We start from the raw sequence: 13,629 nt of genomic DNA, 5'->3' as shown, positions 1-13,629 counted from the left end.
AAAAAGATGAGAGAGGCCTGTAATTTTCATCATAGGTACATAGCAACAGCCCCAAATCATCACTGCTCGAGAGGAGATCTGCATGGAGGAATGGGCTAAAATACCAGCAACAGTGTGTGAAAACCTTGTGAAGACTTACAGAAAACGTTTGACCTCTGTCATTGCCAACAAAGGGTCATATAACAAAGTATTGAGATAAACTTTAGTTTTTGACCAAATACTTATTTTCCACCATAATTTGCAAATAAATTCATTAAAAATCCTACAATGTGATTTTCTGGATTTTTTTTCTCATTTTGTCTGTCATAGTTGAAGTGTACCTATGATGAAAATTACAGGCCTCTCTCATCTTTTTAAGTGGGAGAACTTGCACAATTGGTGACTGACTAAATACTTTTTTCCCCCACTGTATACATAGTGAGTGAGTGAGTGAGTGAGTGAGTGAGTGAGTGTGTGTGAGTGTGTGTGTGTGTGTGTGAGAGTGACTATGTGTGTGAGTGAGTGAGTGTCTGTGAGTGTGAGTGTGTGTGTGTGAGAGTGACTATGTGTGTGAGTGAGTGAGTGTCTGTGAGTGTCTGTGAGTGTCTGTGAGTGTGTGTGTGTGTGTGTGTGTGTGTGTGTGTGTGTGTGTGAGTGAGTGTGTGTGTGAGTGAGTGAGTGTCTGTGAGTGTGGGTGTGTGTGTGTGTGTGTGTGTGTGTGTGTGTGTGTGTGTGTGTGTGTGTGTGTGTGTGTGTGTGTGTGTGTGTGAGTGTGTGAGTGTGTGAGTGAGTGAGTGAGTGAGTGAGTGAGTGAGTGAGTGAGTGAGTGTGTGTGTGTGTGTGAGAGTGACTATGTGTGTGAGTGAGTGAGTGTCTGTGAGTGTGTGTGTGTGTGTGTGTGTGTGTGACTGTGTGTCTGTGTGAGTGTGTACCTGCAGCTGCTCTCTCAGTCTCTGGTTCATGTCTCTGGTCTCCTGCACTTCCCTCCGCAGCCTGTCAATCTCGCTGTCGTCATGGTGACCCTCTGCTGGCCCCGCCTTCCTCTCCACCTACAACAGGAAGTTAGCTCACTCAAACAGGGCATGATTCAACTGTCTTGTTAGTTTAAGGGTTTGAATTTAAAAAAAAAAATATATTTCCCACCTCCTAACTGCCCCCCCCCTAGACATCTCAGATCAATAGTGAGGTTTGATCAGACCCCCCCAGACATCTCAGATCAATAGTGAGGTTAGATCAGACCCCCCCCCCCCCCCCCAGACATCTCAGATCAATAGTGAGTTTAGATCAGATCCCCCAGACATCTCAGATCAGTAGTGAGGTTAGATCAGATCCCCCAGACATCTCAGATCAGTAGTGAGGTTAGAACAGACCCCTCCAGACATCTCAGATCAATAGTGAGGTTAGATCAGACCCCCCCCCAGACATCTCAGATCAATAGTGAGGTTAGATCAGATCCCCCCCCCCTAGACATCTCAGATCAATAGTGAGTTTAGATCAGATCCCCCCCCAGACATCTCAGATCAATAGTGAGGTTAGATCAGACCCCCCCCAGACATCTCAGATCAATAGTGAGTTTAGATCAGATCCCCCAGACATCTCAGATCAATAGTGAGGTTAGATCAGACCCCCCCCAGACATCTCAGATCAATAGTGAGGTTAGATCAGATCCCCCCCCAGACATCTCAGATCAATAGTGAGGTTAGATCAGACCCCCCCCAGACATCTCAGATCAATAGTGAGGTTAGATCAGATCCCCCCCCAGACATCTCAGATCAATAGTGAGTTTAGATCAGATCCCCCAGACATCTCAGATCAATAGTGAGGTTAGATCAGACCCCCCCCCCCCCCCCCCAGACATCTCAGATCAATAGTGAGGTTAGATCAGATCCCCCCCCAGACATCTCAGATCAATAGTGAGGTTAGATCAGAACCTCCCCTCCCCCAGACATCTCAGATCAATAGTGAGGTTAGAACAGACCCCTCCAGACATCTCAGATCAATAGTGAGGTTAGATCAGATCCCCCCCCCAGACATCTCAGATCAATAGTGAGGTTAGATCAGATCCCCCCCCCAGACATCTCAGATCAATAGTGAGGTTAGATCAGATCCCCCCCCCCTAGACATCTCAGATCAATAGTGAGTTTAGATCAGATCCCCCAGACATCTCAGATCAGTAGTGAGGTTAGATCAGATCCCCCAGACATCTCAGATCAATAGTGAGGTTAGATCAGATCCCCCCCCCCTAGACATCTCAGATCAATAGTGAGGTTAGATCAGATCCCCCCCCCCCAGACATCTCAGATCAATAGTGAGGTTAGAACAGACCCCCCCAGACATCTCAGATCAATAGTGAGGTTAGATCAGATCCCCCCAGACATCTCAGATCAATAGTGAGGTTAGATCAGATCCCCCCCCAGACATCTCAGATCAGTAGTGAGGTTAGAACAGACCCCCCCAGACATCTCAGATCAATAGTGAGGTTAGATCAGATCCCCCCCCCCAGACATCTCAGATCAATAGTGAGGTTAGATCAGACCCCCCCTCCAGACATCTCAGATCAGTAGTGAGGTTAGAACAGACCCCCCCAGACATCTCAGATCAGTAGTGAGGTTAGATCAGACCCCCCCCCCCCCCCCCAGACATCTCAGATCAATAGTGAGGTTTGAACAGATCCCCCCCCCCCAGACATCTCAGATCAATAGTGAGGTTTGATCAGATCCCCCCCCCAGACATCTCAGATCAATAGTGAGGTTAGATCAGACCCCCCCAGACATCTCAGATCAATAGTGAGGTTAGATCAGACCCCCCCCCCCCCCCCCAGACATCTCAGATCAATAGTGAGGTTTGAACAGATCCCCCCCCCCCCAGACATCTCAGATCAATAGTGAGGTTTGATCAGATCCCCCCCCCAGACATCTCAGATCAATAGTGAGGTTAGATCAGACCCCCCCCAGACATCTCAGATCAATAGTGAGGTTAGATCAGATCCCCCCCAGACATCTCAGATCAATATTGAGGTTAGATCAGATCCCCCCAGACATCTCAGATCAATAGTGAGGTTAGATCAGATCCCCCCCCAGACATCTCAGATCAGTAGTGAGGTTAGATCAGATCCCCCCCCCCTAGACATCTCAGATCAATAGTGAGGTTAGATCAGATCCCCCCCCCCTAGACATCTCAGATCAGTAGTGAGGTTAGAACAGACCCCCCCAGACATCTCAGATCAATAGTGAGGTTAGATCAGATCCCCCCCCCCAGACATCTCAGATCAATAGTGAGGTTAGATCAGATCCCCCCCCCCTAGACATCTCAGATCAATAGTGAGGTTAGATCAGACCCCCCCAGACATCTCAGATCAGTAGTGAGGTTAGAACAGATCCCCCCCCCCTAGACATCTCAGATCAATAGTGAGGTTAGATCAGACCCCCCTAGACATCTCAGATCAATAGTGAGGTTAGATCAGATCCCCCCCCCCTAGACATCTCAGATCAATAGTGAGGTTAGATCAGACCCCCCCAGACATCTCAGATCAATAGTGAGGTTTGATCAGATCCCCCCAGACATCTCAGATCAATAGTGAGGTTAGATCAGAACCTCCCCTCCCCCAGACATCTCAGATCAATAGTGAGGTTAGATCAGATCCCCCCCCAGACATCTCAGATCAGTAGTGAGGTTAGATCAGACCCCCCCCCCCCCTAGACATCTCAGATCAATAGTGAGTTTAGATCAGATCCCCCAGACATCTCAGATCAGTAGTGAGGTTAGATCAGATCCCCCAGACATCTCAGATCAGTAGTGAGGTTAGATCAGACCCCCCCAGACATCTCAGATCAATAGTGAGGTTAGATCAGATCCCCCCCCCCTAGACATCTCAGATCAATAGTGAGGTTAGATCAGATCCCCCCCCCCAGACATCTCAGATCAATAGTGAGGTTAGATCAGATCCCCCCCCCAGACATCTCAGATCAATAGTGAGGTTAGATCAGATCCCCCCCCAGACATCTCAGATCAATAGTGAGGTTAGATCAGATCCCCCCAGACATCTCAGATCAATAGTGAGGTTAGATCAGATCCCCCCCAGACATCTCAGATCAATAGTGAGGTTTGAACAGACCCCCCCCCCCCCCAGACATCTCAGATCAATAGTGAGGTTTGATCAGATCCCCCCAGACATCTCAGATCAATAGTGAGGTTTGATCAGATCCCCCCAGACATCTCAGATCAATAGTGAGGTTAGATCAGACCCCCCCAGACATCTCAGTAGATTACCTGTGATTGGTGATTGGCTAGTTGAGTAGATAATCTGTGATTGGCTAGTTGAGTAGATTACCTGTGATTGGTGATTGGCTAGTTGAGTAAATTACCTGTGATTGGTGATTGGCTGGTTGAGTAGATTACCTGTGATTGGTGATTGGCTAGTTGCGTAAATTACCTGTAATTGGTGATTGTCTAGTTGAGTTGATTACCTGTGATTGGTGATTGACTAGTTGAGTAGATTACCTGTGATTGGAGATCGGCTAGTTGAGTCTGCAGCTCCTGCTCTCTCTGGTTGCTCGTGGCAACAGCCGCATCAAGCTCCGCCTTAAGCTCCGCCCTCAGGCGCTCCTCACACTCTGACCTGGAGACACACACACACAATATGTAAAAATGTGTGACCACACTGCAGAATATAATTATGACACCCTGGCAACAATAGTGGGTCGGCAGGTAGTCTAGTGGTTAGAGTGTAGAGGAGGCAGGTAGTCTAGTGGTTAGAGTGTAGAGGAGGTAGGTAGTCTAGTGGTTAGAGTGTAGAGGAGGCAGGTAGACTAGTGGTTAGAGTGTAGAGGAGGCAGGTAGCCTAGTGGTTAGAGTGTAGAGGAGGCAGGTAGCCTAGTGGTTAGAGTGTAGAGGAGGCAGGTAGACTAGTGGTTAGAGTGTAGAGGAGGTAGGTAGTCTAGTGGTTAGAGTGTAGCGGAGGCAGGTAGCCTAGTGGTTAGAGTGTAGAGGAGGCAGGTAGTCTAGTGGTTAGAGTGTAGAGGAGGCAGGTAGTCTAGTGGTTAGAGTGTAGAGGAGGCAGGTAGTCTAGTGGTTAGAGTGTAGAGGAGGCAGGTAGCCTAGTGGTTAGAGTGTAGAGTAGGCAGGTAGCCTAGTGGTTAGAGTGTAGAGGAGGCAGGTAGCCTAGTGGTTAGAGTGTAGAGGAGGCAGGTAGTCTAGTGGTTAGAGTGTAGAGGAGGCAGGTAGCCTAGTGGTTAGAGTGTAGAGGAGGCAGGTAGCCTTGTGGTTAGAGTGTAGAGGAGGCAGGTAGCCTAGTGGTTAGAGTGTAGAGGAGGCAGGTAGTCTAGTGATTAGAGTGTAGAGGAGGTAGGTAGTCTAGTGGTTAGAGTGTAGAGGAGGCAGGTAGTCTAGTGGTTAGAGTGTAGAGGAGGTAGGTAGTCTAGTGGTTAGAGTGTAGAGGAGGTAGGTAGTCTAGTGGTTAGAGTGTAAAGGAGGCAGGTAGCCTAGTGGTTAGAGTGTAGAGGAGGCAGGTAACTTAGTGGTTCGAGGAGGCAGGTAGCCTAGTGGTTAGAGTGTAGAGGAGGCAGGTAGCCTAGTGGTGAGAGTGTAGAGGAGGCAGGTAGCCTAGTGGTTAGAGCGTTATGGTCAGTAATCGAAAGGTTGCCAGATCGAATCCCCTGAGCTGACAAGGTACAAATCTGTCGTTCTGCCCCTGAACAAGGCACCCACTGTTCCTAGGCCAGTTAACCCACTGTTCCTAGGCCAGTTAACCCACTGTTCCTAGGCCAGTTAACCCACTGTTCCTAGGCCAGTTAACCCACTGTTCCTAGGCCGTCATTGAAAATAAGAATTTGTTCTTAACTGACTTGTCTAGTTAAATAGATTAAAATACATTTAATAAAAACAAGGGCGCATCCAATTTGTTGAGATTGTTTTCCTTCTTCCGGTCCATCCACAAAGAAGCAAAACATTCTTAAATGTGATTTAAATTTGTCAAAACTATTGGAAAGCGTGTACAGAATTTACAAGATATGTTAATTTTATATTGAGGAAAATTATAGAAAAAAATTTAAACGTTTGTTTTCACGTAGCATAAGCACTCAGAAACAGACATTTGTTAGCATTAGCATTCTCATAGAGAATGACTGGCGGTGTTAGCTCGTTAGCTTCGTGGCACAACAGACTGCAAATATCCTGATGTTATCGTCATAAAACACTTCGGCACCGTTTCTGTCTCTTGTCACTGATAATCTGTGTCAAACAACATTGCTATTTCAAGCATTGATCTTTGATTGATAAGGGATACAGACTATAGATAACGACCATTAGATACAGTCTAATATGCTAACTAGCTAACACCGCCAGTCATTCTCTATGAGAATGCTAATGCTAATGAACGTAGGTCTCCAAGCGCTAATACTACGTGAAATACATCCGTACAGTTATGGATATAACTACTGTTCCCTGTAGGAGGAAACGTGGGTATAGCATACCATGGGCAGTCAACGACCAATCATATTCACCCGAAGAAAACTCAAAAACGCGTTGACTCCCCATATAATAAATGGAACGAACTACAAAAAATCTCTGAAACTGGAAACACTTATCTCCCTCACTAGCTTTAAGCACCAACTGTCAGAGCAGCTCACAGATTACTGCACCTGTACATAGCCCACCTATAATTTAGCCCAAACAACTACCTCTTTCCCAACTGTATTTAATTTATTTATTTATTTAGCTCCTTTGCACCCCATTATTTTTATTTCTACTTTGCACATTCTTCCACTGCAAATCTACCATTCCAGTGTTTTACTTGCTATATTGTATTTACTTTGCCACCATGGCCTTTTTTTGCCTTTACCTCCATTATCTCACCTCATTTGCTCACATCGTACATAGACTTGTTTATACTGTATTATTGACTGTATGTTTGTTTTACTCCATGTGTAACTCTGTGTTGTTGTATGTGTCGAACTGCTTTGCTTTATCTTGGCCAGGTCGCAATTGTAAATGAGAACTTGTTCTCAACTTGCCTACCTGGTTAAATAAATAAAAATATTATACTGAGAGACGGAAAGGGAACTTTATAATTCTTACCATAATTTTCCTCAACATAGAATTAACATATCTTTCCAATTCTGTGCACGTTATTCCATAGTTTTATCAAATTTCATTGATATTTAATTGACTTTTTGCTTGTCTGTGAATGGTCTGAAAGTAGGAAAAACAATGATGTTGGATCTAGGTTGAAGATCTAGGTTGAAAATCTAGCGTTGGAGATCTAGCGTTGGATCAGGAACTGGGTCATGTGGGCGAGGCATCATAAGGTGAATAGTGGTTTTGTCGTTATTTAAAGTTTTCCAACCTACCGGATTCTCTCGTCAGTGTTCTCTTGGTTGTGTTCTAGAACGTTTCTGTCAGTGTTCTCTTGGTTGTGTTCTAGAACGTTTCTGTCAGTGTTCTCTTGGTTGTGTTCTAGAACGTTTCTGTCAGTGTTCTCTTGGTTGTGTTCTAGAACGTTTCTGTCAGTGTTCTCTTGGTTGTGTTCTAGAACGTTTCTGTCAGTGTTCTCTTGGGTCTGTTGGTTGAGCTCTAGAACCTTCTCCTCCAGTCTCTGTTTGTCTGTTCTCAGACCTGTCATCTCCTTCTGGTAACTCTCTCTCTGTCGCTCCATCTCTTCCTGACACACACACACACACACACACACAAACACACACACACACACACCATCCATCACACACAGAGATTGAAAAAACAATCAACACTAATCTGTGATTTAGACACCAATTAAGTATGTGTGTGTGTGTGTGTGTGTGTGTCTCTGTGTTTGTGTGTCTCTGTGTGTGTGTGTGTGTGTGTGTGTGTGTACCTGTATGTGCTGTAGATCCTCTCGGAGGTGGGAACAGTGGATTCCGCAGGTGGGAGGAGTTTCAGAGGCCACACCCCCCTGACTTTGCTGCTGAATGACTCCTTCCAAACGCCAGATCTACACACACACACACAGACACACACACACAGAGACACACACACACAGACACACACACACACACACACACACACACACACACACACACACACACACACACACACACACACACACACACACACACACACACACACACACACACACACACACACACAGACACACACACACACGGTCAGAATGTTGTCAGTACAGTATGTTGTTTGTGTATTTAATGGAGAGTCTGAGTCCTTGATGGAAGTCAAGGCAAAGCCTCTCTCACCTGATTGGTTGCCTGCTGCAGCTGGTCTCTAAGCTCCTCCCTCTCAGTCTCCAGCCTTCGACACACCTCTTCACCACTCCTCCTGTCCTCCTGCACACGTACACACACCTGCTGACACACACACACACACACACACACACACACACACACACACACACACACACACATATGCAGTGGTTGTTTTTGAGGCCCTTCTGCAACAGTTTGTGTTAATGTCTTTCTGGTTCTGTCTGGGACCCAGTCAGACCAGCTGTCTGTAATGTCTGGTTCTGTCTGGGACCCAGTCAGACCAGCTGTCTGTAATGTCTGGTTCTGTCTGGGACCCAGTCAGACCAGCTGTCTGTAATGTCTGGTTCTGTCTGGGACCCAGTCAGACCAGCTGTCTGTAATGTCTGGTTCTGTCTGGGACCCAGTCAGACCAGCTGTCTGTAATGTCTGGTTCTGTCTGGGACCCAGTCAGACCAGCTGTCTGTAATGTCTGGTTCTGTCTGGGACCCAGTCAGACCAGCTGTCTGTAATGTCTGGTTCTGTCTGGACCCAGTCAGACCAGCTGTCTGTAATGTCTGGTTCTGTCTGGGACCCAGTCAGACCAGCTGTCTGTAATGTCTGGTTCTGTCTGGACCCAGTCAGACCAGCTGTCTGTAATGTCTGGTTCTGTCTGGACCCCAGTCAGACCAGCTGTCTGTAATGTCTGGTTCTGTCTGGGACCCAGTCAGACCAGCTGTCTGTAATGTCTGGTTCTGTCTGGGACCCAGTCAGACCAGCTGTCTGTAATGTCTGGTTCTGTCTGGGACCCAGTCAGACCAGCTGTCTGTAATGTCTGGTTCTGTCTGGGACCCAGTCAGACCAGCTGTCTGTAATGTCTGGTTCTGTCTGGACCCCAGTCAGACCAGCTGTCTGTAATGTCTGGTTCTGTCTGGACCCCAGTCAGACCAGCTGTCTGTAATGTCTGGTTCTGTCTGGGACCCAGTCAGACCAGCTGTCTGTAATGTCTGGTTCTGTCTGGGACCCAGTCAGACTAGCTGTCTGTAAAGTCTGGTTCTGTCTGGACCCCAGTCAGACTAGCTGTCTGTAATGTCTGGTTCTGTCTGGACCCCAGTCAGACCAGCTGTCTCCAGTGTGTGTTACCTCTTGGTTTGTCCTCAGTGCTTCCTGGGCGTTGTGGAGCTCAGCTGCATGTTTCCTCATCACCTCTTCTATCGCCTTCTTCACCTGCTCCTTCAATCTCCTCCTTTCCTCGTCCGCCTGCTCCTTCAATCTCCTCCTTTCCTCGTCCGCCTGCTCCTTCAATCTCCTCCTTTCCTCGTCCGCCTGCTCCTTCAATCTCTTCTTCTCCTGGTTCAGACTCTCTCTCTGCTCCTCCACTCGCTCCGTGTTTCCTTCCATCACTCTTCCTTTCACCTCTTCTATCTCTTTCTGCAGGCGTTCTCTCTCTTCTTCTCTCTCTTTCTGCAGTCTGTCTCTCTCTTCTTCTCTCTCTTTCTGCAGCCTGTCTCTCTCTTCTTCTCTCTCTTTCTGCATTTGTTCCTTTTCCACTTCTGCGTGTTTCCGTTCTCTCCGGAGCTCCTCTGACTGAGCCCTCACCATCTCAGAACGCAGACTAGCCAGGGCCTCCGCATGCTGGACACACACACACACACACATACATATACACACACACACAGACACACGGTCAGAATGTTGTCACGTTACAGGAATTCATTCAAAGTTGGTGTGTGTGTGTGTGTGTGTGTGTGTGTGTGTGTGTGTGTCTCTACCTGTCTGGCGTAGTCGTTGTTTCTCCCACTGCTCTGAATCTCCAGCTCTCTGTTCCTGCTCTGCAGTTTGTTCACCTGACCTTTCAACTCCTCCACGTTCACACACACACACCCCTCACACACACCACGACTCAGCAGCTCCTCTGACACACACACACACACACACACGGAATGCACAAATACGTTCACAGAAGGACATACACATTACATTACATTTTAAACTCCTTTCTTGAATGATTGATTAAATTATTGAATGGTTGATTGATTTATTGATTAATGGATTGAGTGATTGGTTGATTGATTTAATGATTAATGGATTGAGTGATTGGTTGATTGATTTATTGATTAATGGATTGAGTGATTGGTTGATTGATTGGTGTATTAATTGTTTGATTGATTGAATAATTGATTAATTGGTTGATTGATTCATAGATTGTTTTATGAATTATTTATGTATTAGTTGATTAATTGATTGATTGGTTGATTGGTTCATAGATTGTTTATAATGTATTTACGTATTAATTGATTGATTGATTCTTAGATAGTTTTATTAATGTATTTTTGCATTAATGTATTAATTGATTAATTGCTTGATTGGTTGATTGATTACCTGATTTGCTCTGCAGCTCCTCCTCCTGCAGCAGTAGTCTCTCTTTGGCCACGACTAACTCCTCCCATGCCCTCTTAGCCCCACCCTCTGCCCCCGAGACACGCCTCCTCCCCGACTCCAACTCCTCCTCCAGGTCCTAGAGAAAGAGAGATGGTAGGAAGTAGAGGGTGAGGTTCACACAGGGAAACAGGAAGTAGAGGGTGAGCTTCACACAGGGAAACCGGAAGTAGAGGGTGAGCTTCACACAGGGAAACAGGAAGTAGAGGGTGAGGTTAACACAGGGAAACAGGAAGTAGAGGGTGAGGTTCACACAGGGAAACAGGAAGTAGAGGGTGAGGTTAACACAGGGAAATAGGAAGTAGAGGGTGAGGTTCACACAGGGAAACAGGAAGTAGAGGGTGAGGTTCACACAGGGAAACAGGAGGTAGAAGGTGAGGTTCACACAGGGAAACAGGAAGTAGAGGGTGAGGTTCACACAGGGAAACAGGAAGTAGAGGGTGAGGTTCACACAGGGAAACAGGAAGTAGAAGGTGAGGTTCACACAGGGAAACAGGAAGTAGCAGGGCTAGAAGGATGGATACAAAGGAAACTGGCTATATAAAGACTAGGAATCACTCTCTATTCATTCAGGGTGTGTGTGTGTGTGGGGGGGGGGGGTGGCTTGACTATCACCGTGGGAACCAGGAGTCTTCAAAAGGATAGCAAAACAAGGGGGACATGTCGCAGGTCAAAACAAGGGGGACATGTCGCAGGTCAAAACAAGGGGGACATGTCGCAGGTCAAAACAAGGGGAACATGTCGCAGGTCAAAACAAGGGGGACATGTCGCAGGTCCCAACATGGAAAAATCCTATTTTAGGCTTTTGGGTTAGGTTTAGGGTCAGGGTTCGGGGTTAGGTTTAGGGCTAGGGTTAGGGGTTAGGTTTAGAGTTAGGGTTAGGGGTTAGGTTTATGTTTCGTTTTAGGGTTTGGGGTTAGGTTTAGGGCTAGGGTTAGGGGTTAGGTTTAGGGCTAGGGTTAGGGGTTAGGGTTAGGTTTAGGGCTAGGGTTAGGGGTTAGGTTTAGGGCTAGGGTTAGGGGTTAGGGTTAGGTTTAGGGCTAGGGTTAGGGGTTAGGGTTAGGTTTAGGGCTAGGGGTTAGGTTTAGGGCTAGGGTTAGGGTTAGGTTTAGGGTCAGGGTTCGGGGTTAGGGTTAGGGTTAGGGTTAGGTTTAGGGCTAGGGTTAGGGGTTAGGGTTAGGTTTAGGGCTAGGGTTAGGGGTTAGGGTTAGGTTTAGGGCTAGGGTTAGGGGTTAGGGTTAGGTTTAGGGTCAGGGTTCGGGGTTAGGTTTAGGATTACGGGTGAGGGAAAATATGATTTTGAAAGGGAATAAATGTTTTTGTTCCCCAAAATGATAGTAAAACCACAGTGTGAGTACCTGTATTCTGTCCTGTTAGGGTGAGTACCTGTATTCTGTTAGGGTTAGGGTGAGTACCTGTATTCTGTTAGGGTTAGGGTGAGTACCTGTATTCTGTCCTGTTAGGGTGAGTACATGTATTCTGTTAGGGTTAGGGTGAGTACCTGTATTCTGTTAGGGTTAGGGTGAGTACCTGTATTCTGTCCTGTTAGGGTGAGTACCTGTATTCTGTTAGGGTTAGGGTGAGTACCTGTATTCTGTCCTGTTAGGGTGAGTACCTGTATTCTGTCCTGTTAGGGTGAGTACCTGTATTCTGTCCTGTTAGGGTTAGGGTGAGTACCTGTATTCTGTCCTGTTAGGGTGAGTACCTGTATTCTGTCCTGTTAGGGTGAGTACCTGTATTCTGTCCTGTTAGGGTTAGGGTGAGTACCTGTATTCTGTCCTGTTAGGGTGAGTACCTGTATTCTGTCCTGTTAGGGTGAGTACCTGTATTCTGTCCTGTTAGGGTGAGTACCTGTATTCTGTCCTGTTAGGGTGAGTACCTGTATTCTGTCCTGTTAGGGTGAGTACCTGTATTCTGTCCTGTTAGGGTGAGTACCTGTATTCTGTCCTGTTAGGGTGAGTACCTGTATTCTGTTAGGGTTAGGGTGAGTACCTTTATTATGTCCTGTTAGGGTGAGTACCTGTATTCTGTCCTGTTAGGGTGAGTACCTGTATTCTGTCCTGTTAGGGTGAGTACCTGTATTCTGTCCTTTTAGGGTGAGTACCTGTATTCTGTCCTGTTAGGGTGAGTACCTGTATTCTGTCCTGTTAGGGTGAGTACCTGTATTCTGTCCTGTTAGGGTGAGTACCTGTATTCTGTCCTTTTAGGGTGAGTACCTGTATTCTGTCCTTTTAGGGTGAGTACCTGTATTCTGTCCTGTTAGGGTGAGTACCTGTATTCTGTCCTGTTAGGGTGAGTACCTGTATTCTGTCCTGTTAGGGTGAGTACCTGTATTCTGTCCTGTTAGGGTGAGTACCTGTATTCTGTCCTGTTAGGGTGAGTACCTGTATTCTGTCCTGTTAGGGTGAGTACCTGTATTCTGTCCTGTTAGGGTGAGTACCTGTATTCTGTTAGGGTTAGGGTGAGTACCTGTATTCTGTCCTGTTAGGGTTAGGGTGAGTACCTGTATTCTGTCCTGTTAGGGTGAGTACCTGTATTCTGTCCTGTTAGGGTGAGTACCTGTATTCTGTTAGGGTGAGTACCTGTATTCTGTCCTGTTAGGGTGAGTACCTGTTTTCTGTCCTGTTAGGGTGAGTACCTGTATTCTGTCCTGTTAGGGTGAGTACCTGTATTCTGTCCTGTTAGGGTGAGTACCTGTATTCTGTCCTGTTAGGGTGAGTACCTGTATTCTGTCCTGTAGTTTGGCAGCGTGTCTCTTGCTCTCGTTGAGTCGCTTCAGACTGTCCTCCAGCTCTCCCTCCGCCTTCCTCACTCTCTCTCTCAGTACTGTACTCATCCCTCTCTTCTCCTCCTCCTCTCTCTCCTCCCACTGCCGTCTCTCCTCCCTGCGCGCCTCCTCCATGCTCCTCTTCAACTCCTCCTTCTCCTCTGTCACCTCCTTCACCCTCGTCTCCCACTTCTCCCTCTCCTCTCTCACTGCTCTCTCCCTCTCCCACTCCTCCCT

General features: G+C 46.9%; 1 protein-coding gene across 1 annotated transcript in view; it reads right to left on the bottom strand.

Annotated features, from left to right (window-relative positions):
- LOC118948742 (trichohyalin-like) overlaps positions 1-13,597 on the bottom strand; it is a 25,728-nt gene extending 12,131 nt beyond the window's left edge. Inside the window, exons 1-9 of the mRNA XM_036973511.1 lie at positions 13,348-13,597; positions 10,569-10,704; positions 9,959-10,101; positions 9,330-9,821; positions 8,202-8,309; positions 7,826-7,942; positions 7,326-7,636; positions 4,480-4,597; positions 912-1,028 (exon numbers count right to left, since the gene is read on the bottom strand). Of these exons, the coding sequence (XP_036829406.1) occupies positions 912-1,028; positions 4,480-4,597; positions 7,326-7,636; positions 7,826-7,942; positions 8,202-8,309; positions 9,330-9,821; positions 9,959-10,101; positions 10,569-10,704; positions 13,348-13,527 (1,722 nt within the window). The 5' untranslated portion in view covers positions 13,528-13,597. The remainder of the gene's footprint in view (positions 1-911; positions 1,029-4,479; positions 4,598-7,325; positions 7,637-7,825; positions 7,943-8,201; positions 8,310-9,329; positions 9,822-9,958; positions 10,102-10,568; positions 10,705-13,347) is intronic.
- Positions 13,598-13,629: the final 32 nt, after the last annotated feature.

This window comes from Oncorhynchus mykiss, unplaced genomic scaffold (genome assembly GCF_013265735.2).
Source record: "Oncorhynchus mykiss isolate Arlee unplaced genomic scaffold, USDA_OmykA_1.1 un_scaffold_259, whole genome shotgun sequence".
NCBI lineage: Eukaryota > Metazoa > Chordata > Actinopteri > Salmoniformes > Salmonidae > Oncorhynchus > Oncorhynchus mykiss.
This window is presented reverse-complemented; position numbering and strand designations above follow the sequence as displayed.